This window comes from Trichomycterus rosablanca, chromosome 18 (assembly GCF_030014385.1).
Source record: "Trichomycterus rosablanca isolate fTriRos1 chromosome 18, fTriRos1.hap1, whole genome shotgun sequence".
Classification (NCBI taxonomy): domain Eukaryota; kingdom Metazoa; phylum Chordata; class Actinopteri; order Siluriformes; family Trichomycteridae; genus Trichomycterus; species Trichomycterus rosablanca.
The window spans coordinates 2,052,863-2,078,711 of record NC_086005.1 but is presented as its reverse complement, the minus strand read 5'-3'; the positions used below and the strand labels follow the sequence as shown (position 1 = coordinate 2,078,711).

The following is a 25,849-nucleotide window of genomic DNA, read 5'->3' as shown; positions in this document are numbered from 1 at the left end:
TAGATAGATAGACAAACATATAAATATCTATCTCTATAGATAGATAGTTAGACAGACAGACAGACAGACAGACAGACAGACAGATAGATAGATAGATAGACAGATTAATAGATATACAGTATATCTCTATAGATAGATAGACAAACAGACAGACAGATAGACAAACATATAAATATCTATCTCTATAAATAGTTAGACAGACAGACAGACAGAAAGACAGACAGATAGACAGATATAGACAGACAGACAGATAGACAGACATACTGTATAAATATCTATCTCTATAGATAGATAGTTAGACAGACAGACAGACAGACAGACAGACAGACAGATAGGCAGACAGACAGACAGACAGACAGACAGACAGACAGATATATAGATAGATAGATAGATCAACAGATTAATAGATATATATATATATTTATAGCTAGACAGACAGACAGACACAGACAGACAGACAGACAGACAGACAGACAGATAGACAGACATAAATATCTATCTCTATAGATAGATAGTTAGACAGACAGACAGACAGACAGACAGACAGACAGACAGACAGACAGACAGATTAATAGATATATATATATTTATAGACAGACAGACAGACAGACAGACAGACAGACAGACAGATAGATAGATATCTATAGACAGACAGACAGACAGACAGACAGACAGACAGACAGACAGATATCTCTATAGATAGATAGACAGACAGACAGACAGATAGACTGATAGATATAGGTAAATAGATAGAATGCCTGATTGATTGACTGATTGATAGATTAAAAATAGATAAATATATAGACTGATTAATTGATAAACTGATCGATAATGTGATTGATAAACTGATTGATAAACTGATTTATATATCGGTGTAACTCCGCTTATTTCAGTTAGAACCAGTTCAGTCCAGTTTGGCGCAGTCGGTTTTTTTCAGTGTGCCATATAAGGACATGTGGGCGGAGCTTCTCGTCGTCACGGTCAGGGCTGAGGGAAAAAAAGGGAAGGACTTCCCCGTCTGAATAAGCGCGTGAGAGACGGAGCTGTATAAAAGCACAGCTGAGCGGGCTTCCTCTACAACAATTCTACTTACTTCTTTTATTTCGATACTTGAGACAATAATTCGCTTATTTTGCTCTTTTCTGAGTGGTGTAGCTCATTCTGAGTTCCGTTCTATTGCCGTTAAAGTAGCTTTTAATTCAAAATTTGAATCGTGTCTCGCGCTCAGCTGACGTTGGGCGCGCGGGCGGCAGTTGGTCTGGAAAGAGCGAGAAACCGCATCTAGTTTTATTTATCGTGGTAAGTATTTACTTTTTATTATTTATAAATCATGGCAGGTTTACCAGCTTGAAGTTTTGCTTCGTGTGTTTTTTTATCGAATGACATTTTATTGTCGTGCTGTTTGGTTCGTTATTTGGACAGATCTTGGCGCGAGCTATGCTAAGCTAACCAAGCCCCTTTTGTATAAAACAGGCTAACTCGAATATGTTTTTTATTTCACTATTTCGGATATATCTTATATTATATTCAGTTCCGTTCTGTTTCTGGGTTGTTTCTAGATTTTTATTGAATAAATTATGCTTGGTATTGTTAGCTTAGCGGGTTGAATGTCACGTGTAAAAGAGTAAAGATGCCGGTCGATTGAACGGAGCTCCTGCTGCCAAATTTAACATTTTATTCACTAAAATCACTTCAAACGATCTAAAACCCGTTATTTATGAATATTTAAGATATTTCAATGTTTATTCATGACCTGTTGAGCACAAGTGAACCAGAATGTCATTCATTGGCATTAGCTGCGTGGATTGGGTTGAGCCATCTGCCAGTAATACAGTATTGATACCGTCGATACGATACTATTCATGTCTCCATCAGAACCTTATTAAGCTTAGATTGGTTTGTTTATATTTATTAAACACTATTTATTGTTTCTGTTGTTAGCTACTTAAATTGAGCCATCTGACAGTAATACAGTATCGATACCTTCGATACGATACTATGCCTACATCATTGTTTATATTTATTAAACACTATTTAATGTCCTCTGTGTTAAATACGAGCAATAATGACTAGGTAAAGTAATTTGTTTATGTAAATCAACGACTGGTAATGTGGTTGGCACGTCCTTCATATGTTTGCATGGTTTCCTTCAGGTATTCCAGTTTCCTTTCTCTTTACGAGACATGTAGAAGGTGGATTGGCTGCCTGTAATACCCCCTAGGTGTGACTGTGATTGGCTGTCCTGTCCTGTCCTGTCCTGGTTGTATTCCTTGGCGTAACTGTCGTCTCATGTCTTAAAATATTGTTCTACCATGGCTTGAAGTTTGACTCTCAGTCAACATTCCAATTCATCCCAGATGTGCTCAGTAAGGTTAAGGTCAGGGCTTGGTGCAGGCCAATGTCTATCTAGACAGACTGTTTCGGCAAAGGTGGGAGCAGATATGTTTTATACACCTGTCGGCAATGGGTGTGTCCAAAACACCTGAAGTCAAATGATGAGGAGTGTTTACATGTTGTTGATCGTGTAGTGTATTTTACTACACGCAGAGAAACGGAGATTCCCTTGACATCCGGGTTTATTCAGATGTTTTCAGAAAGAATGTTGCTACAATGCCCTGTGATGAGTTGGCATCATGTTTGGAGTTCAGAGCTGCCTAGTGTCTGACATTTCCAGGTTCATGACCCATCGTGACACAGATTAGGATGACGCACTTGCTGAAGATGAATAAATGCATGTTTTTACTGCCGAAGTGTTTAGATTGGTGCCAAGTGAAGCTGAATAAAATAACAAGTTGATCAGTGTTTGGTCTAACTTAGTAGCAGCTGCCAAGTGAAATGCAGTTCCACCTTTAACTGGTTTTGTGTTGTTCGTGTAGTTGTTGCGTCATGAAAAATTTGCACTGCGATTGTGTCTAAAACTAGCTGTTACCGGTCTAGTTGTTCTTAAGCAGGACTGAACTGCTGGCACTGGCACATTTCCAGTATTTAACTGGAGGCTGTTTTATCATTAAGAAATAAATCTAGCAGCGTCGGGCTCCACCACCCTTCCGACTGGGCCATTCAGATAAGAGCTTGTTCTCCGAAATTGATGTTAGACTGGTTATGTAATGACCATGTGTGTAATGTTGAAGTACATTTATGAAATAGATCTTGGAATATGATGTGCTGTTGTTGTCATTTATTGGTAAATGCAGGGTGTTTTTATACCCATAATAAACCTTCATTATTAATAAAGGTTCAGTTCTGGATTTTATGGAGGCCTGTTTCTGACAGTCGTATCTTATATTTTAAAAAATTGACCACGTCATGACTAAAAGAAACTGGTTTTATAATTTACTACATTTTTTTAACTGGTCGAAAATGTGACTGTGCATAAATTATACACTGAAATGATCGCTCTGCTGCCGCAGCAGTAAATTATTCCGGCCCGCTCCGGCTATAATCCAGGGTTGTTTTTTTTTAATTCCCCAGCAGTTCCATCAGCCTAATCATGCCTGTATAATTCTGGGGAAAGATTCTGGTGACCCACCACAACCCTGACTAGGATAAAGCCGGGTTAAATATGAAAATGAAATTGGGGGTAGAATTACAGACAAAAAGTAGAGAGGATTTCAGAAAGGATAGATTAATTCCCTTCGAGAACAGGGATTCCCTTTAACATTTGGTTTGGATGAGTAGTTTTAAAGCCACTTATCCTGTTATTTATAAAGGCCTCCAGTTGTTCTGGAATATTTTGGGACAGGACACTGAGTGATTATGCAAAAGAGCACCTAAACTTAATTATAGCAATGTTTTGAGTATTCTACTCACATGCTTGACAGATTTTAAACGTTTTCAGGCTGGTTGAGGCCAGTTGTTCAGTGTACCTTGTAGCATACCCGAAGAACACTCGTTTAATACGTAACAGATTAAATATCAGTGGTGAGAGGAAATGACACATTTCCTATTGTAATGGCCTTGCCAGGTATTTCATTCCTGTTCTTAAGCTTGGCTAAGCTTAATGTTTTTGTACAGAAGTGAATTTACTGGAGTTTATTAAGGAAATGTGGAGCACTTCACAGCAGCAGGTGTGGTGTTTTGAATAGTAAGGAGGCCACGTGTTGTGGAAAATGGTTTAAGGTCTTTCTCTACCTGTGTGTTCAGGCCGGATTACAGACTTTGCATCGGGTCTGCTCTGGGCGTGACTCCCGCTCGCCATGTGCTTACTCTTTTTTTAGTTCTTTGGCTTTTGCTTTGCTTAGTCTACACAGGGTCTGTTTTGACTGAATTCAGACGAAAGTGGTTACTTAAACGTGCCTCTGAAAATTCAGTGTGTGATTGAGGGTTTTAAATGAGGGCTGGTGTGTGCTGTAGGCCTCTGATGTTAGATTTTTTGAGCACGTTGTGTTCCTTACCTTTTAACGTTTAATCTTTCTTAATGGATGGTGCTGTTAGTGACTGTTTTAAGGCATCTGCAATAACGTGCGTTCAATATTGCAATTCCGGTGTTTCAGATGTACGCCTTGTTCTCACTGACTGCACAAGTTTGGCCCCTGCGTGTACATATTTACTCACGTGGCTGTTCAGGACGAGCACAAATCCGTATATCAGTCGCAAAAACACCAGAATTTATCTAAAATGAAAACACTAGAGGGTTGTTTGTTTTTATGCTGCATTAGTTAGTTATTATAAGCTTTAACAATGCGACACATGTGGATAAGCAGCATACCTGCGAGCCTCCTCCCAAATATATAAACAATAATGTACATGCTGGATGTTTTTTGTACACTGTTGCCAATTTAATATAAGCTTTTTAGTACTTTTATCTACTACAAATGCACCTATTATTAGAAGAACCCACAACTTGCAAAGACTGCCATACACCAATCACCATAAAACACATCCTGACAGAATGCCCAAAATATAACAGTGAAAGACGTAAACTACATATGTCCAAAACATTAAGATTATTTCTGAATTATCTTGAGTTAAGATTTTTTTTAAAGTACCTTATTAATATAAAACTGAACATATATAATGCAAAACAAATAAAACTAGCATGAAACACAGATTCCTGCCGTGAATGTCATAGATATGACAAAAACAAACATTTAACTCCTACAAACGACCCAAAACGAAAGCTTTTATTGTTTTTATTTCTAACAGTCCATGTATGAAGCATTCCAGCCCCAGATTTTGTTTCATTTTGACAAACGGATCACATATAAAAGAAAAGTCTGTCCAATAAATAATTGTAAAATGTTCCTCTTACTTTGAAAGCGGTTATTTAGCCATGTCTTGTGTTTTTGAGGGTTTGTTTGAGTAAAAGCGATGCCACTGACTGTTAATTAATGATTATGCATCAGACAGCTAAATACAAAGTATTATACAAAAAAATATGGATATGAGGTTTATCTTAGTTGATTTACTTTAATGTACATTTGATCACGTTTCTGTATCAGTATGTGCACCGTGTTCATAGTGAATAAATTGTATAACCCAGGAATCCTTCTGTTTGTTTCTCTTTCTCTCTCTTTCAGGAATGAGCTTCCATTCACCCGTCCTGTCCTTTGCACAATGGATGTCCGTTCCGTCTGCCTAATCGGCCAAACTAAAACGCATTGTAGCAGCACCAGTCTGTTCAGAGGATAGCAATAGCCCCCTTACTCTCCACCCTCTCCCTCAGCATTACACATCAGTTTAACCGCCAGATTCTCTCTCCGGTGTCTGAATTGTTTTAAATTGCTGTATTAGCCGAGGGCGACGGTAGGTAGGTTTGGGGATTTGAAAAATAAAATACGTTCAACACTAGTACCTCAGTTATTTAAGCAATTCTAGTGTGCTGCTTTAATTAAGGGCTTTATTTCATCTGTAAGATCTAAGTGAAGTCGTTTAAAACTTGAAATAATATTCCACAATGGTGTCGACAACTTTGGCTACGTTTACGATCGTGAGCACCGTCGCGATTGCCGCTCAGGCGCAGACGAACCTATGGCTCCTGATAGTCGGCTTCATCATAGCTTTCATCCTGGCCTTTTCGGTGGGCGCCAACGATGTAGCAAACTCCTTCGGTACGGCCGTGGGCTCGGGTGTGGTCACGCTTAAAGTCGCTTGCATCCTCGCTACCGTGTTCGAGACCCTGGGCTCTGTGCTTCTGGGGGCCAAGGTCAGCGAGACGATACGCAAAGAAATCATAGACGTGAACATGTACAACGGCACGGAGCACATCCTCATGGCTGGATCCATAAGCGCCATGGTCGGTGAGTGGCCCGTTACAGCTTCTCTTCTCTTTAAATAGTTATTAAGACCTTCGCAGCAAGTCCACGTTTTATTTAGACTTTTTTATTTCGAATTATTTTGCTTAGTGTTTATTAATGTGTCGTGGTTGATTGTTAAAGCTGGAATGTATTAAAATGCACTCATGATATTGTAGAATAGTGAAGGATACCTCGTCTGCTGTGATTAGATCAACCAGTAAAACATAAAGGGGGTCCAATTTGTGTGGACGCCCTATACTGTGGTCATATGTTTAAACAAACTTAAGCAGTGGGGCGTCTACAGTATTAACCACATTTGTTTTCCATTCGGCTGCTCCCATATTTATGAGTTGCCACTGTGGATCTGGTCTGCAAACCAGACTATATTTCTATCCAGGCTTAGGACCAGCACTGAGAGTGCACCTCCCAATAGCTAGGCTGTTTCGGCCACCTCCCTCAGACATCAATTTCCTTAATAACAGATATAATACAAGACTATAACACAATAAAACGAGCATAAAACACAGATTCCTGCCGTGAATCTTATATATATGACAGCACGACGTTATAACAAACAAAGTCTCGGACATCAGCCAATTATGTCCGTGCAGACGATAGCTGAGATTCAAACCCTGGATCCTCAGATTTATCTCGGCAATAGTGGGCTAGTTTAGTTTACCGCTGCTCCACCTGAGCATCCTACTACATGAACCACAACGCCAAAGTAAAAACCGCTAATGGTTTGACATGCTTTAACCATGGTGGTGATGGTGGTGCTGAATACTGTGTACTAACTACTTGTGTTTTTAATGGCCGTAGTGTCCGACGTGTATGTGCAACACCAGGCTAGTAGCTGATATTCAGCCACTTCAAGCCTTTAATCAAATTGTCATTATTGATGCATTATGGGAACAGTAGTTCTCTTTTTTTTTGTGCACCTGGCTTTAAAATAGTTCAGCAGATTGATCAAATATTAGGATGTTTGACTATTCCTAGTGTGTTTTGAAATGTCTATTAATAAAAACACGGAACACGTATGTCTGGAACCTAGCCTGTAGAAATAAGTGAACACCACCTGCCCTGCACGGCCAAAAATTGTGATCACGATTAAATGATGATGAATTATGAAGGCCTAGTCGCACGCAGGTGTTACATTAGCCACGTAAGCATTTGCGGTCCAGTCCGGACTCTTCGTCTCATAAATTTGTGCGCTGGTTTCTCTTCAGGTTCTGCTGTATGGCAGCTGGTCGCTTCTTTTCTCAGACTGCCCATTTCGGGCACTCACTGCATCGTGGGAGCCACCATCGGCTATTCGCTAGTGGCTAAAGGTCAGCAGGGAGTCCGCTGGCTTCAGCTGCTGCGAATCGGTGAGTTCTGTGGTTGAAACGGTCCTGATTTCACACGTGACTATAAAAGCATGACGTTAATGTACCGTGGCCTACATTCATGTCCTGCTTTTCTTCTCTCCTTCTAGTTGCATCTTGGTTCCTCTCCCCTCTCCTGTCTGGACTGATGTCTGCCGTTCTGTTCTACTTTGTCCGCATGTTTATCCTGCAAAAGGTGAGATCACAAAGCATCACGTCTTGTTTATTTCTCTCCGTGGGTCACGATGGGCGTTCGAATTAGCGTAATGACGCAGGCACCACAACGAAGTCGTTCCGGCCGAAGAGAAAGCGGCTCACGTCCCGAGGGAACAGAGCCTCTGATGCGCCGATTATTCCACCGTGCCTTTGTGTCTGAACTCTATCGTTACGGGAAGTGTCGGGTGTCTGATTCGTATTCGTTTTGTTTTTGTAGAAAGACCCGGTTCCCAACGGCCTCAAAGCTCTGCCCGTCTTCTACGCGGTCACTATGGGGATCAACCTGTTTTCCATCATGTTTACAGGCGCACCGAGTGAGTATCAGTCCTCTATTGTTTGCACAAACTTAAAGCTTGATGTGAGATTTTGTTTTCTTGACGTGTCTATCAGGATTTCTGTCCCTTTTATACGAATAGGAAAGAAAAATGTCTGAAAATCTGGAGTAGTCGCCCATCACAAAAAAAAAAACACATCAGTTTTAATCAAATCTGCCTTTAAGCAGCACTTGGAACCCAATTAAACGAGCAATGTTTTGCTCCTGTTTGTTTTCTTGTACCTACAGGACTCATCAATGCAAGAAACCAGCTGGCCTGGGCCAAAAACCAAGGCTTCAGGCCAGAGTTTGAGGGGATACACACATAGGAGTGTGTACCATGTACGCTCTCTCAGTAGGCATGGATAGGTGCGCCATTCTCTCATCACGTAGCATATCTACAACCCCCCCCCCCCCCCCCCCCCCCCCCCGCCAGGCCCTCCTAAACTCGCTCTGTACCTGGAAGCAGCACTGAACAAATGGCTGTACGGTATACCGAATGATTCCCGGGGTGGACGAATCGATAATCACATTAATATTGTAGCTCTACTTTTAAAATTAGACCTGCTGAGGAGTTCTAGCGAGAACATGAGCAGCAGCATGTCTGCGGGATCATTAAAGCACTGAAACAAACCCGTACTGGTACTTCAGGCTTCTTAATATTAGATCTAAAAATTAAGACAATCTTAATATGGTCACTTATGGATTACTCCACCAAAACTATGAATCTCATACTAGTATTAAAACCAAGACATCTCTGGCTCCCTCCAGCAGACAAAACTGGCCTCCAGTCTGCTGGGTAGAAAAGACCGGACTAAGGGGTGGGGTTCTCAACTGCTGTGTAAGGATCCTGGTTGCCCTGGGAGCCTGTACTAAAAGTGGAGGAGTGCAGAGATCGGTGCGCAAAGCCACCGAAGTACGAGGGAATAAGAAGGGATTGGTAGGACTGCGCACACAATTTAGAGTGTGCAAGTCAGGCGAATATACATGCCGTATATTGGACGCCGTCTGGGTCCCCAGCACTGGATGGGCTGAAAATTGGGAGGAAAAGGGGGTAAAGTGTCCAGATCAGTCGCCCTTCACCCCTCATGCACGTGCACTTGAACAACACTCAGATCCAGCCGCCCAAAACGGAAGCAGATTGTCGTAGGGATTAGACCCGAGCTTCGGCCGCACTAACCGACTTCAGCGCACCTTCTGCTTCAGGATTAGCTTCAGGGAGAGTAGAGTAGAGCAGAGCAGAGCTCCTGACCTCAACAACACCCTGCCCTGCCTTCTGCCACGTTCTGTACGCCGTGTCCTCTAGGCACGGTCGACCGATATTTATCCTGGACCTGCTCTGCATGATTTAGCTGCAGCGGTTTAAAACGTTTTATTGATTTAAACAGCCGTCCTGGATCGATTAGTCTCATCTGGGCTTGATGGAGTGATGGGATGATTTGAGTAATGTGTGTAAATATTTTCTTTAGATATATTTGGTACACTCACAGTGACCTGTATCTGATTGGTTCATATTTTTCTTTATAACCAAAAAGTTCAAATGGCTTAAACTCTAATACTTCTGTATTTAGATAGTTGGGAGGCGATTTTATAGAGCGCTAAAGCAGACAGAAATACACGAGGGCACGTTCAGCGTTCATTCTGTCGATCATTCAGATACTAAACCCGTATCGTAGCTTTAAGAACGATGACCTACAGCACGCTCGCTGCTCGATTAAAGCGAAACTTTAATCTTTAATGCCTCTTGCCGTGGCCCTTCAGGCTTGGGAGTAAACGATGTTCCAGCAGCTCGATGCAAATGACATGGTGGGGCAGACTGATTAGCAGCGCTGCAGCTCGTTACAGAAAGTCCTGCGTTCCGGGACGGGAGCTGGAATTTGGCTGCTCTGGTTGGGCTTGATGTGGTTGTTTTGGGTCGAGCTGTAAACATTTTACGTAGTTGTAAAAGGAAAGCACTTCCTCGCTGTTTTTATTTTTGCAAGAAGGGTTAACTGGCTTGCGACTGGTTTTAAACCCTTACTAAGAATCCCTAATGGCATTACTTTTAGTAAACACACTAGTAAACAATGCATATTATTTAATTATCGCTATTGAATGACTGTTATTATACTAATATGCAAATAATAGTATTATTTTGTTATTTGCATGATAATAGAACCATAATTCAAACCATCCATTCTATTATTACGCAAATCGTCCCCAGCGTGCCTCGATGGTTCGCTTTCCACACCCTATCTCATGTTGATCCCTGGACTTCCGCTAATATGAGCGCATGTTTTACTGGCAGCCCGCTGGAACGTCTTTGCATGATCCCATTTGCATCAAACTAAAGAGAATTCGTACTTTTGGCTTTGCACTCACGATCGGGTATCGGCTTTTTAAGGTCAGGTGTATCTTTAAACAGCGGTTTATGCCTCCGTGACCCCCCTGGTCCTGGAGATGTAAAGCGAACTCGAGGTCGTCAACCTCGTGGTCTGCACGTGTCGTTTGGCAGTCCAGCTTGTGAGCTTGTGGACGTCTAGTTCCAGTTGGCTCTCAATCAAATCGTGTTAATATGATACATGAAGGTTTAAAGAGTTATAGAAACACATAAGATTATACTGTAAAGCTTTATGCATAGAAACACAAACCAATGTGGGCAATAGAACAATCTATCTACAAAATCCAGTGACCTATCAAAGAAATTAGGCTCTTGGTGCCCCTTTTAATGCCCTATTGCTATTTTTTTGTGTAGTTGTCAACTAATCGCTATCTCTACTACTTAATACTCAAAATTCTCTTTTATTTACTATTCGATTTTCCAAGCACAGAAAAAAAAAATCTATATTACACAAGCCAGATTAAGTTAGTTTGACCGCAAGCTACAAAGTCTGGTCAGAATATACGCAATAGACACCTTGCACGAGCACTGTGAGTGTTATTAGAAACACAAATGGCCCTTTTTCTTCTCTAACACTCTTTTAAAGAGTGCTTTTGAGGTCAGGCTTGCATTTGATGTTCCATTTTATTCCAAAATGGTTAATTTGGGCTTTGCAGGCCACTAGACACACAAAGCAAACAGAAATCAAGCCCTGTCCATGTCTTTATGGATCTTAACCTGGGGCACAGTTGTGCTGCATGTAGTTACACCTGTTAGCAGTGGGTGTGACTGGAGTGGCAGAACTCGGTTGGCAATTATATTATTATTGTTTTTTTTACTACTTTATACTGTATGTGTTCGGTGGCTTCTTGAAGCCTTTTGTTACTTGGCTTTAAAAGTAGAATGTTACAAGCAAACGGTTGGAGCTTTAGGCTATCAATTGAAAGGTTGTGGGATTGAATCACAGGTCTGCCCTTAAGCCACAGTTGGCAGACCTGTCCTCTGACTTCAGCTTCCAAATGAGCTTGTATATGCAGACATGAATGGAGTCTTAGAGCTGAGTGGTTAGTTAAGGGTTAAGTTACTCGTGAACCAAACTGTGGCTTTCTGCCAGTCCTGATGTTCAAACCTACGTGTCACTACAACTGAACTTTAAACCTTTAAGTACATTTTGGCTTATCAAGGGTCTAAAATCATTTTAATGTTAGTGAGGCCTCTTTGTGAACTTTTTTACTGTGTAAACAGTCAGTGGTGGTAAAATGATCCTTAAAATGTATTGAAATGGCAGCAATAGTCTGTAAATTGTTGAGATATTAGATAAGTTCAGTTGAATGGCTGACTGGTATTTCTGCAAGTGGGTTTATAATCGCGGGAAATTGATGTAGAGTGCCAGTAGCGACCAAGATAGTTAAAAACGAAAAGGAAACTTTTTGTCTGTTCCGGCTCCAGGTTTAACCCCTGAGACTTCGTCCGTCGTCTGTTTAGTCGCCTGACCGGCCAATAGCACGCCTTTATTTGTCATATACAGTACAATTCTTTTCTGCGTATCCCAGCTCTGTAATCTGGGGTCGGAGCGCAGGGTCTATATCGAATGATGCCTCTTGGTACACATGGAGGAGCCAGGATTTGAACCCTCAGCCTTTCGATTGACCGCCCAAATCTCCGCCCACTACACCGCCACTGTCCCATGAATCCAGGTTCGGACCCCGACCCCGGTGGGCTAACACGACGGACCACTGCGCCACCCGAGCACCTAATGTATACGTTATTTAGAACTCGATACCCATCGCTGTTTGAGTATATAAACGCACGCGCTTCCCTGGGCGATACAGTAAAAAATAGTTCAACCGTTCCGCGGCGTTTTGCATTTTTAAGAACGCTTCTGACGTCCCCTCCCTAGAGCGGGCTGCAAGCGTGGAATTAGGTTAAGGGAAGCCTTCGAGCGTAATATTTTAGCTGCTAACTAGTTTACAGCGCTTTATCAGTAAAGCAGTGGCTCCCATATCGGTTCGTGATTCGATATGGAATCACTTGATGGATAAGAAAGCTGTTAGTCTGTGATAAATGATTTACAACTTCCTGTCGGCTGGTGGTATGAAGTTATCGGTGGTTTAACCTCATCTGTGGAGTTTTTGGCTCAACAGACACATCGGTCACGTTAAACCGGCTGTTTACCGAGTCAGAATAGCTTCTTTTCCCAGACTGAACCATAAATAGTCATCAGACAGTTATGGCAATAAAGAATGGCGTTTTAGTGTCTGAAAACAACTCGTTACGGCGCGCTATAAGCCGTGGGTTGGCGGGAGGGGTTTTAGTGTGGAGAAAGTGGCGTTTACGTCTATCCCTTCGTCCCACGCTGCGGTTGTGGTCGGGCCGCGCTCCTTGTTTTGGGAACTGTGTGTTTTTCGAGTGTTGACTCACTTCACACGGTGCATACCAACTTTTATTCTAAACCCACACTGAACATGTGACCGGCCACACCTTGTTATTCTCACACACGGATGAATGAGGGACTGTGTGGCGTCTAGGTGGTCTTTGTGTTCGGTTTATCCTTTCCTCGGTCGCCTTTTCACCGAGTCATGGTTGAGGGTGGGGACACGTGCTTCCTGTCTCCTCTGTGCTTACATTGATCCGCCACCCCTTGGTCCTCCTCCTGGTGGGAGTTGAATTGTGTAAGCGAGGCACGCTGCGGCAACGTGGTGCAGGAGCACGTGAGTCGGCGCAGGACGAGCGGAGCCGACGGCTGGCTGCGACCGCTCCTGTCCAGAAACATTCCAGCACCTCATCTTTCCAGCACCCTGCCCACGTTCATCTCACTCCTTTTTTTCCTCCTCATGGCCGCTGTGCTGACTTGTAAAGTATTTCAGTCGACACGTTGCGGTATTTTGACCACGTTCCCGGCGGGAGACTAACGGCTCCGTCCTGTGCCAACATTCATCCCTCTAGATCTCGTCGCTCCCTGCAGTCTTGGCACAGTCCCTCCTTTTTTTGCTTTCAATTTTGTCAATGGCTTTCGTGTATCTTATTTATTAAAAAGCTTTAATAATTTCACAGATGCTTCAGTCCTGCAGCTTAACCCTTTAACGGTCTCACCAAGAAAATGTTTAAAAATCATTTCTTTGCTTTTTTTTGGGACTATACCAACACCAAACAATTAATAAATATATATATATAAGCATAGACTTTTACTTTTTTAACCTGCTTTCATGCAGAGAGCAGGTATTATTTAGGTGCTGGATGATTCTCAGCACTGCAGTGACACTGACATGGTGGTGGTGTGTTAGTGTGTGTTGTGCTCGTATGAGTGGATCAGACACAGCAGCGCTGCTGGAGTTTTTAAACTCCGTGTCCACTCACTGTCCACTCTATTAGACACTCCTACCTAGCTGTTCCACCTTGTAGATGTAACGTCAGAGACGATCGCTCATCTATTGCTGCTGTTTGAGTCGCTCATCTTCTAGACCTTCATCAGTGGTTACAGGATGCTGCCCACGGGGCGCTGTTGGCTGGATATATTTGTTTGGTGGACGATTCTCGGTCCAGCAGTAACGGTGAGGTGTTTAAAAACTCCAGCAGCGCTGCTGTGTCTGATCCACTCATACCAGCACAACACACACTAACACACCACCACCATGTCAGTGTCACTGCAGTGCTGAGAATCATCCACCACCTAAATAATACCTGCTCTGTGGGGGTCCTGACCATTGAAGAACAGCATGAAAGGGGGTAACAAAGCATGCAGAGAAACAGATGGACTACAGTCAGTAATTGTAGAACTACAAAGTGCTTCTATATGGTAAGACAGTGCACCAATACTCCATGCGTTATTATCTAAGTTGTCTTAAAGTCTGGCTTATATATTGCGGACAGTCAGATCTGACTCATCTAATTGTATTCAGTTATTGGTTGAATCCTCCAGACTCCAGAAACGTCCTTTATGGAATACAGTTCCACAAGTGGTCACATTTTAGAGGTCAAAGAGGGAGGAAACGGGTTAATCATGCACAGCCTGGTCAGGGGGGTTACCTGGAACTGTAGCCTTTTAAGGTATACGTCCTTGATGTATATCACAAGCGGTAATCAGTCACACGGGTCAGTGCTGCCGCAGCATTTCATTCCTCTTCACAGTTTCCCGTCACCTTGGAAGTTGCACAAACGTCTGCATTTCATACCCACCCGGCACATTTAGCACTCGGTCGATAGTTCTGATGTTCCTATTGTGTCTCTGAGGAATGTTTCCTTGATAGTGTAAAAATAGGTCCAATCTAGTTTCTGTACCTGGCCCAAATTCTTCCCTGTGCCAGCCAGATTTGACATTTTTGTCCTAATGTTTCTCTTTACAGCTACTAACAGGTCAGGTCAGGTTTAAAGCTTCTGTAATGGTAGCACACGCTGCCTTTTGTCTCAAAACCACTCTTCCTCTTTTTCCCCCCCTCGGTTTCTGTCCGTTTCACCTCTCCGTCCCGGCTCTGCAGTGCTGGGATTTGCTAAACTGCCCTGGTGGGGAATTCTTCTCATCTCGATCGGCTTCGGCATCCTCACCTGGATCGTCGTCTGGTTTGCCGTTTGCCCCTGCCTCAAGAAAAAGATTGCACGTGAGTATTTTTAAATTGTGTCTATAAATTATACTGTAGTATTATTTAGGCGGATTAGAACCGAATCTGTGCTGTATTGATGTCTGCTGGTGCAAGAATCACACAAAATGACCAAACTTACATACTTATTACATATTTAATGCAACGTTAATAGTGTGTGACGTTCTTAATCATTGTCTGTTCTTCAAGTAGAACCAAAATAATTAAATAACCTCCTAAAATCTGAATTATTAACATGCCTGCAGTTGGCACTTGGGTGGTGTCACTGTAAATCATGCTAACCCACTACCTCTAAGATCCGGGGTTTGAATCTCCTGTACAGACGAGAATAGGCCAGGTCAGAGAGCTGGTCGAACAGCCTAGCTATTGCGAGGTGCATTTGTCGGTGCGCTCTCAGTGCTGGTCCCAAGCCCGGATGCAATAAGGAGAGTTGTGTCAGTAAGGGCATCCGGGGTAAAAACTGTACCAGATCGGGTATCTGCCGTGGCGATGCCTAAAAACGGGAGCAGCCCAGCGACAGAAAAATATATACCTGAGTGTATGGATAGATGCCAAAATGTACTCGTATTTATGTTAAAATGGACATTTGAAAGTGCAGTTTGTGATAAAACAAAAAATAATGCATCTTCAATCACAATTGTAATATTTGTAATATATATTTGTAATAATATTGTTAAATAAACACCCCCCCCTGCAAAAAAATAAAGATTTAGACCTGCTAGAGAAAGTAATTTTCCTTTTTGTAAGCTTAGCATATAATAGATGCAGCCAACATAACATTTAAATAAATATAAATAAGTATTGGAGCTGTACGTGATGTTGCATGTATTATAAATGTCGTAGGTAACGTGACCTAATTGAATAATTTCCATCCGGTACGAGGGCTGTGTGCCCGCAGTATGTAAAGAGAGTCCACGTGACCAGCACGCCGAGCCAAGTCACACAGCTGGTTTATCTATCTGGGCAATCTGTCTCAGGTGGTCAAACCGTGTAACTGGGTCAGAGTGATCCAACCATCTCAGAAAGGGTTATTCCAGTGCAGAGCCGTAGCCAAGATCGCCACTGGGATTGCTTTAGCCTCGCCAAATCCATCGTGACGTCAGATCTCACCATTGGATTTTGGACTCTGGTTCATGTCAGGCTGCTCGAGTAGCCTGGCAAACAGGTCGGGGCAGCGTGATACGTTCGAGCGAACTCTAACAGGAAGTTCAGCTGGTTTGAGTAACTGACTTGGCACTTCTAGAGTGCCAAACGTTTACAAAGGAAATGCACTGTGTGGTCAAAAGTATTGGGACGCCCCTTCTAATGTTTGAATTCATGTGTTTTAGCCACAGCAATTCCTAACAGGTGTAATAAATCAGTCATATAAAGGTTGCTGGATCAAGCCCCACCATTGGCAAGTTGACACTGTTGGGCCCCTTGAGCAAGGCTCTCAACCCTCAATTGCTCAGACAGTTGCTTTGGTAAAAAGCATGAAACTATATGCTTCCAAATTTGCATCCAGTATGACACGGTTTTAAAAATCTCCAGTGTCCTGCACAGAGCCCTGACCTCAGCCCCACTCAACAGCTCTGGAATGAATTGGAACATCAGCTGAGGCTTTCTTGACCAACCGTTAAAAATGAGTGAATGGGCATAAATTCCCACAGACATTAATCCTGCGAAAAGCCTTTTCAGAAGAGTGGCTGTAGAGTGAGGTCACTCCATTTTTTAAATCTATTTGTTTTTAAATGGGACGCCCAGCAAGCTCATGATCACGTGTCCAAATACTTTTGCCCATATAGTGTAGCGTTTTTATTACTATACTCACTTCCTGCTGTAGGAGTCCCTGCACGTTTTAAACACCACACCTCTCTCAAAGCTTTTTTTCTGCACTTCGGTGCCAGAATCCTTTTTGTGTGTCGTGTTTTGTGAGACTGAGACACGCCCAAACTTTAAAGGGTTTATTTGTAATTTAGCAACATGTACAGTTCCTCTTTACAAGCCCACAATGACATCATCACTGTTCCTCGTTTCTTCTTTAGATCTTTACATGTTTGGACAGGAACGTGTAGTAATAGTAGTAGTAATAATGGTAGTAGTAGTAATACTAGTAATAGTAGTAGAAGTAGTAATGATAGTAGTAGTAGTAGTATTTATAGTTGTAATAGTAGTAGTAATAGTAGTAATAGTTGTAATAGCAGTAATAATAGTAGAAGTAGTAGTGATGGTAGTAGTAATAATAATAGTAGTAGTAATGATAAAAATAATAAGAATAGTAGTAGTAATAATAATAATAATAGTAGTAATGATAATAGTAATAATAATAGTAGTATAAATAATAATAATAGTAGTAATAATAATAACAGTAGTAGTAATAGTAAAAATAGTAGTAATGATGATAATAATAATAGTAGTAATGATAATAATAATAGTAATAATAATAGTAGTATAAATAATAATAGTAATAATAGTAGTAATAATAATAACAGTAGTAGTAATAATAGTAAAAATAGTAGTATTAATAGTAGTAGTAATGGTGGTAGTAGTAATAGTAGTAGTAACCCTTCTTTTAATCTTCAGGTAAGATCAAGTCATCAAGCCCCTCTGAGAGCCCCTTAATGGAGAAGCAGGAGATGTCGGAGCCACACTGCCCCATCCTCAAACCAGCAGCTGAGGTGACCACAACCAACCAGACCTCCAGCACGCCCCCATCAGCACCTCAGTTTGAAGAACGCAGGGTGACTTTTGACATCGGGGATGCGGATGATGCCGAATCGAAGGACAGCGAGACCAGCAATGAAAGCGGTGAGTGCGACAGTCCTAATTTACCAAGAGTTTAACATGTTTATTTAATCACCTTTTTGAATTTTTACGTTACTTACTTTCTTTTCTTTATGTAAGCAGCTCCAAAAACCATCCACGTTCAGTTCAGCAACGGCCCCACCCACGTTCCCAGCAACGGCTACAGCCAGTACCACACGGTCCACAAAGATTCCGGCCTCTATAAAGACCTGCTGCACAAACTGCACCTGGCCAAGGTGGGCGACTGCATGGGCGAGGGCGGCGACCGACCCATCCGCCGCAACAACAGCTACACCTCCTACACCATGGCCATCATCGGCCTCCACGGCGAGTTCAAACCCAAAGAGTCCGACTTCCACGCCTGCGCGGACGGAGACAAGGACAAGGTCCCGGAGCGCAAGAGGATCAGGATGGACAGCTACACCAGCTACTGCAACGCCGTGGCCGAGACCGGCGCCCCCGACAGCGCCGCGGAAGCCGAGGTCACCCTGGAGATGGTGGAGGAGGACCGGGGGAGCAGCCGCGGCTCGCTGGAGGAGGACGGAGCCGAGGCTGATAAACCCGAGGTCTCCATGCTCTTCCAGTTCCTGCAGATCCTCACCGCCTGCTTCGGCTCGTTCGCTCACGGAGGAAACGATGTCAGGTACGGCAGTGCTCGTTTTATAGCTCCAATTCAGCTGCCGAGATCGTCGATTTTGTGCATCTGTGTACGATAGCTTTGTATATATCTATGTATTCAATACTGAACGATCCTGCCATGAATGTAACCAATGTGTTGACATGGCGTTAAATCAATAAACAAACCAACAAAATCATAGTCATGTGACTATAAAGCAACATCGTGAATTGGCATTTCTGTGTTACTGGTCAGTCTGGCATCTATACAGACATAATTGGCTATGTCTGAGGGAGGACGGACAGAATGGTTTCTAAATTGCTGCTGCAGTTGCGGCCTCTGCTGGCCGGTCGAGGCACTGCACGGAGACTGTGAATCACTGAGAGCGGTGTGTGACACTTAATACACGACACTAATGAAACCAACAGGTGAAAAGAAGTGGTCAGCGTGTGTTAGGCACAGCCCTGCTCGGTCGTTGGCGTTTCTGTGTTACTGGTCAGCCTGGGATCTATACGGACATACAGTATGTCTGTGTCTAAAGGAGGGCAAGCCGAAGGGATTCCTCATCGCTTCTGCAGTTCCGGCCTCTGCTGGCCGTTTGAGGAATAACGAACAGTAGTGACACTTCATACACGACGCTAATTCCTGTGTGTAGGTGAAAAGAAGCGGTCAGTGTGTGTTAGGTACGGCCCTCCTGGGTCGGGTTCACGTAACTAATAAAGCAAAATTGTGAATTGACGTTTCGTGTTACTGGTCAGCCTGGCATTTATACAGACACAACCGGCCGTGTCTGAGGGAGGGAAGGCCGAAGGGAGTCCTATTGTTGCTGCAGTCGCGGCCTCTGCTGGCCGGTCGAGGCACTGCACAGAGACTGAATAACAGAGAGCAGCGTGAGACACTCATTTGGAGTATTTAGATACGACTAGATCAGGAGGAAAAAAGGCAATGCAGAAATGGAATGAGCATTGATGTATTGTATACATTATTATTATTATTATTATTATTACATTATTCCCTCCGGCGGCTCCATACACGGTTTTGCAACCGTTTTTTTAATCCTCGAGGCGTGTTTAAGCTCAAGTTCAAGCTGTCGTTAAACAAAATGTTCAGTACACAAGCGTAGGAGTGTCGTCTGTTAGTCGCCCGGGGTAACCATGTCACTACAGCAAAAAAGTTTAAAAACACAACCTCAAAACAAATGCCAACATGTTAGGACTGGTTATCCGCCTCAGGGGACTCAGACATTCCTCGGTGAATCGGATCAGATGGTTCATTTGAACGGCTCGGTGGGTAGCACTGTCGCCTCACAGCAAGCAGGGCCTGTGTCCTTTCTGTGTGGAGTTTGCATGTTCTCCTCGATGTCTGTGTGGTACAAAAACATGCGGTCAGGTCAACTGGAGATACAAAATTAAACATGAGCTGATGAATCATGGGTGAACTGTAACTAAGTGTGTAAAACATGACGTTTAAATCCTAATCATAATAATAATACTGTATATTTTGAACGTTTCCTCTCCACTGTGTTGCAGCAATGCTATCGGCCCGTTGGTGGCGCTGTGGCTGGTCTATGAGAGCGGCTCTGTGTCGTCCAACCAACCCACCCCAATCTGGCTGCTGCTGTACGGAGGAGTGGGCATCTGCATCGGGCTTTGGGTTTGGGGCAGGAGAGTCATCCAGACCATGGGCAAAGACCTCACTCCAATCACGCCCTCGAGGTACGAGATCCATCCTGGTGCTCCCCTCCTTTACCTTCTAGTACAGTGTTTTTTATATATATATATATATATATATATATATATATATATATATATATATTTTTTAATGTGATTATGTTCCCGTTCTCGTTTCAGTGGGTTCAGCATCGAGCTGGCCTCTGCTGTCACCGTGGTGGTCGCCTCTAACATCGGTCTGCCCGTCTCTACCACACACTGCAAGGTGAGAGAGCGCGCGCACAACGCCCTAACGCGAGCGGATGCAGATCGGGCCGGTGTCGCGTGTCCATTTGAATGGGGCGGAGAGGTCCAGACTGCGGCGTTTTGTTTGCCCCGTGAGCCGAGTCAAATGCGCACTATATGGACGGAAAGTATTGGGACACCTACCGTGAGATTGTAGATCATTACATGTCAAAACAATTCTGCAATTATTATGCTTCGGTATGTATTTAGCGCCCCGCCCTCTGCATCCCCCGAGGCACTAAAAGAGCTTCCAGTACAGCGTGATTTTAGACTGTGCCTGTGGGGATTTTGTGCCCATTAGTGAGCAAGGTCTGACTCACAGTTGATCTAATTCCTTCTGATTTATAAACAATAACAAACGTTTAAATTTTCAGCATTTAGCAGATACTTTTATCCAAAGCGACTTACAATTATGACTGAACGCAATTTTGAGCGATTTAGGGTTTAAGGGCCTTGCTCAGGGGCCCAACAGTGGCAACTTAGCGGTGGTGGGGCTTGAACCGGCAACCTTTTGATTACTAGTCCAGTACCTTAACCACTGAGCTATCACTGCCCTTAATGAGCTCACTTAGTGGTAACAGTATAGGGAAGGTCCTTTTCTGTTCCAGCATGAGCAGTTAGGGATGTAACGATGCACCACAAGACAGATTCAATATTCATTCGATTTTCACTTTAAACAGCAGAGGGCGCTGGCGCTACACACCTCATCTGGTTGACGTCATTGGCGCTATACGCCTGGTTGCCAGATTCGGGGTTTTTCAGCCAAACTGGGCTTAATTCAAAATTGTTTTGCATAATTTGTACCTACCTCAGAAATAAAAGGGCATTCATTATTTAGATAAATAAAAGAAGCACAAATACAGGATTTTATTAAAATTTTTTAAGAGAAATAATAAAAGGAAACTTTGTCATTTGTCTTCAATTTCAGTTTAAAGAATCGGGAGGGGGAAAAATCGTATCGTGAACCCAGTATCATGAATCACATCGTGGGTAGAGTGTATCGTTACATCCCTATCTATTGTATATAATCGGTTTTATACTCCCGTCAGCGGTGGCTATGGCTGGAACGCCTAATCTCGGTGATTATGAGTACTGTCCCAATACTTTTGTCCTCGTGTCTAAATTTTTAGATCACTTAAAATGCTCCTACTGAGGCGCCTTAATTCTGAGTGATGATCTGGCCGAATAACGAGGGAGCGTCCGACGCCTCCTCAGCGCTGAGGGCAAAAAACAAGTGTTAATAAATTTTCGTTGATGTTTATTCTGTATAAAGGTGTAATTATACACCTGTCGTTTATTTGTAAATTGGGGCGTCGGGGACGGTTTAAGCGTTTTCGGTACACGGAGGGAGACGTTAGCTGGTGTGCTAGTGCAGTGGTTCTCAAACTTTTTAGACCAAGTACCACCCATTATCAAACCAAAAGTTCCAAGTACCACCTATGTTTCTCATCACAGAACCACATATGGCACACATTAATTAGGTGTGTGTGTGTGTGTGTGTGTATATACAGTATATTAGTAATGGGAATTATGGCTTCTTGAAGGGAGTCGGATCTTTTCGGCTCGGTTCCTTTTAAAGAGCCGTTAAAAAAATGGCTCTTCGTTCTTCGGGAGGCGCTACTGTGGGTAAACTATAAGACACCCCCGATATTAATATAAAATGTTGCTACCTTGCCTTAAATGTATTCCTAATTCAAACAACACTTAAATGAGAAAAAAAGATTTATTTCAAAAGGAAAAAAAACCACAGGGAAGAGACATACTGTGGTTGCATTTCATTAAGTTTCAGAAAAATCCTCTTTTGTACAGAGATACATAAGCACAATGAAAACCAGATTTAACACAATTAAACAAGTTTATAGTTTATTTCTCAATTATTTGTCATTATACTACTAGCTCTAGCTTTCTGCGTGTGTGTGTGTGTGTGTGTGTGTGAGTATGCATGCGTGCGAGTGTGTGTTTATGTGTGTGGTGTTAGTGTATGTGAATGTAAGTGTGTGTGTCTCGCTCGCTTTCCGTGATACTGAAAGTGCAGCTCTTATTACCAGTTATAATTAATTCCCTCTACTGATGCGAAGCTGAATGGGTGGATTACAGTCGATAAGAACCGGAATCGGACCGTTCACAAACGACTCATCACTAGTATATCTGCAGTTACCACTGACCATTTCAGTGAGTGCGCCTGTTTAGCGGAGCAGCCTGGTGATGTCAGGAACGAGATCAGTGAGATTCAAACGCAGATCTGCTCTGATAAAAGCGTTTCGGAAATTTCGAGATGGAAACCGCGAACTTGAAGTATAGACGTAATGAAGTACGGTGTCTGCTGCGTAGCCCCGAATATTTTTAAAAACACATTCGTTTTAATTAAACTGATTTTATTAAAACAGAATTATAAGAACTTTGAAACAGATTTTATTAGTAATTTACACATTTTGTTTCATATTTTTTTATTTATAATTATTAAATTATTTATTTTTTCGGTGCATGTAATTACTTTTCCGAGATTATCTGGCGTACCACCTCGTGCTGCTTCACGTACCACCAGTGGTACGCGTACCACAGTTTGAGAACCACTGTGCTAGTGGGTTGAACGTCCTGAGAAAGCTAAAACTGTGGTGACGTGAAGTAGTGCGACTAAATAATCTGCCTCGTGAGCTCCATGCCTCATTAGAATCCTCTTTCAGACAGACCCAAAGCCTCGTGTTGTGCCCTGATCTGACTTTCGACTTGAATACAGTGCTGTTTAATCATTCCCAACATCATACATCAGAAAATGTCATTTTTAATCACTAAAGGTCTAATGGATGCAAGTCTAACGATCTAATCACCGTTTCCCTCTTTAGGTGGGCTCTGTGGTGGCTGTGGGCTGGATGCGCTCCCGGAAGGCCGTGGATTGGCGCCTCTTCCGTAACATCTTCATGGCCTGGTTCGTCACCGTGCCCATCTCCGGCCTCATCAGCGCCGCCATCATGGCTCTGTTCACCTACGTCATTTTCCCCTGAAGCACTCGGGCCCTGCTGTAGCTTCTATCATTCGCAGCTAAAAAACAAAAAGCAAGCGAGGTGTCTGATCTCGACCCTCTTACTGCCTTGCTCATTTTTTTTACCCACCCGTCCCAGTTTTTCCATCTTCGGTGGGGGCAAAATTTCTGTTAACTAGGGTCCATGTCTCTTAGCCTGCGGCGTGCACCGACGATCCGTGCTCGCTGTTTCAGGGTGAACGTGCCGTGCGAACAGGCTCATTTAGCTCTTTCTGTTTTCCTTTATTTGATTTAGATCAATCATCACCGTGGAAACATACTTACTTTGTAAATAGTTGGTCATAAAAAGAGAAAGTATCTTTTTAGATTTGTAATTATGTACAGAACTCTTTGGTTTGTAGTCGGGAGGGACGATTACGCTGCAGTATTAGCCGTCCTCCGAGACGTTTGTACACTCTTCATCTCGCCCGGAGCAGTATTCAGGTCCGAACGAGGTCGCCGGCTGGTCCATTTTATTTCCAATCATTTAAATACTGAGGAGAGATTAAATGCTCTGAGAAATTTGGCTGCTTTCTTGTTGTTCTTTCCATGGTTTAAAAAACAAATGAATAAATAAGTAAATTAGTTGGTCCTGCAACTTTATTCCTAATTGTCCACCAGATAAAATCACCACAAAGGGGCTTTAGGATGCTCATGAGTTGTCTTAATACAAGATATATGCAAAAGTTTGGACACCTTTGGTTCAATTCTGCGCTTTGAGTATTTCAGTTGATTCTGGTGCTTAATTTCTATTTGTTGGCAATCAGAACTTGTGGATAAAAGGTTTTTCCCTTCACAGAGGGTGTAATTATTATTATGATTATTATTTTTAATAAGTAAGCAAAGCAAAAATCTTCCCCAAAATCTGATTCAGATATAAATCTGATATGAAACCCCAGAAAACAATTTTACATCTGATCGTTTCGCGTTCGGTCATATTTGGTCCAATAAAACCTTGTATAAATAAATACAGAATTGATTCTCGATCTGATCCAGTGCACTGTGTGCGCTGTGCTGTCATCACATAGCTCTGTTCTTGGATGCTGATGCTGATCAGTGTAGCAAGGATACCTGCAGCATCTCACATGAACCCGGTCCAATGCTTTTGTTAAATTGGAGGCAGAAAATGCTCCTCTGAGTTCATTAAACTCTGAATTTGGATGCATTTGGGACCAGTTTTAAGGCTGCACTGATGTGCGCCCCCCCCATTCCCAATGACTAGGGTCATGCGGTTCCTTCTGCATTTGTGAGCCCAGTATAGGATTAACCCCCCGCCCCCCAAACTTCCATTAAGAATGACTTAAGAATGTCAAAATAAAAAAGACCACGCCCATGTCACAAGTACCTTTTATTTATTTCGAAGCCCGCCCATGACTCTCTGGCCACTTTTAGCTGTCGTCTCTTTATTTCATGACTGAGTAAACTTTCTGCTTCTTAGCCGGGGTTACAGGACCACTTTCTGAGCTGGAAGGTGCAGGACGTGAAACCTAAATGCTGGAAACGAGACCTTAAAATTCTCCTGTAAAACTTGACCAGCTGATCAGCTTCGAGCGTGGTGTAGTAATAAACCTGATGCAGATTGTACAAACGTGCACTCCTACGCTGAAGCACGCGTGTAGCTCCGCCGGTGGTGTGTTTTTTATTATCGGCGCCCCTGCTGGAACGATAGCGGCCGTGCTTACAGTTACTGCTGTAAAACTAGAGCACGTGGCAACCCGGCTGCCACGCTTACTGCATCTTGATCTTTAGGATTGCTTTAGTTGCCTTAAATTGTTATTATTTTTATTATTATTTGTTTATTTAGGTACCAAAGAAAAAAAAACTTGCTGTGTATATTATTGTAAGCATATTAATATTTTGTCTGATGAACTTGTCTGAAAATAATAAAATGTTTTTGGTGGAATTTGATGGTTTTATTGTCATTTTTGCATGTAAACAAACTTTATTTTTAACCAAACTAAACATAAACAGAACTGATTTTTTTATTTTTAATTGAGGCTGATAATTTTTTATTGTATCCAAATAAGCTAAAGACAATTTAACAGTTTATAATAATGTAGGGCAGCTGTAGTCTAGTGGTTAAGGTACTGGACCAGTAACCAGAAGGTTGCCGGTTCAAGCCCCACCACTGCCAGGTTTCCACTGTTGGGCCCTTGAGCAAGGCCCTTAACCCTCAATTGCTTAGACAGTATACGGTCACAGTCACAGTGTAAGTCGCTTTGGATAAAAGCGTCTGCTATATGCTGAAAATGTAATAATTTTTTATAGTATGGTACCTTTTGAAACAATTACCAATATGTAATCCAGGTTTTCATCCAGAGTATTTGCACACTTCATTTTCACTCGATAAATCATGAAACTCGGATAAATCAGATAAACAGTTTTCTCAGCG

General features: G+C 42.6%; 1 protein-coding gene across 1 annotated transcript; it reads left to right on the top strand.

The window, feature by feature from the left end:
* Positions 1-1,104: 1,104 nt before the first annotated feature.
* On the top strand, positions 1,105-25,360 carry slc20a1b (solute carrier family 20 member 1b). Its single transcript, XM_063013756.1, has 11 exons — positions 1,105-1,299; positions 5,520-6,239; positions 7,463-7,603; positions 7,711-7,796; positions 8,034-8,130; positions 14,964-15,083; positions 17,646-17,870; positions 17,970-18,510; positions 20,013-20,198; positions 20,334-20,418; positions 23,282-25,360. Exons 2-11 carry the CDS (start codon positions 5,897-5,899, stop codon positions 23,438-23,440), a joined length of 1,983 nt encoding a protein of 660 aa, XP_062869826.1. The 5' UTR covers positions 1,105-1,299; positions 5,520-5,896; the 3' UTR covers positions 23,441-25,360.
* Positions 25,361-25,849: the final 489 nt, after the last annotated feature.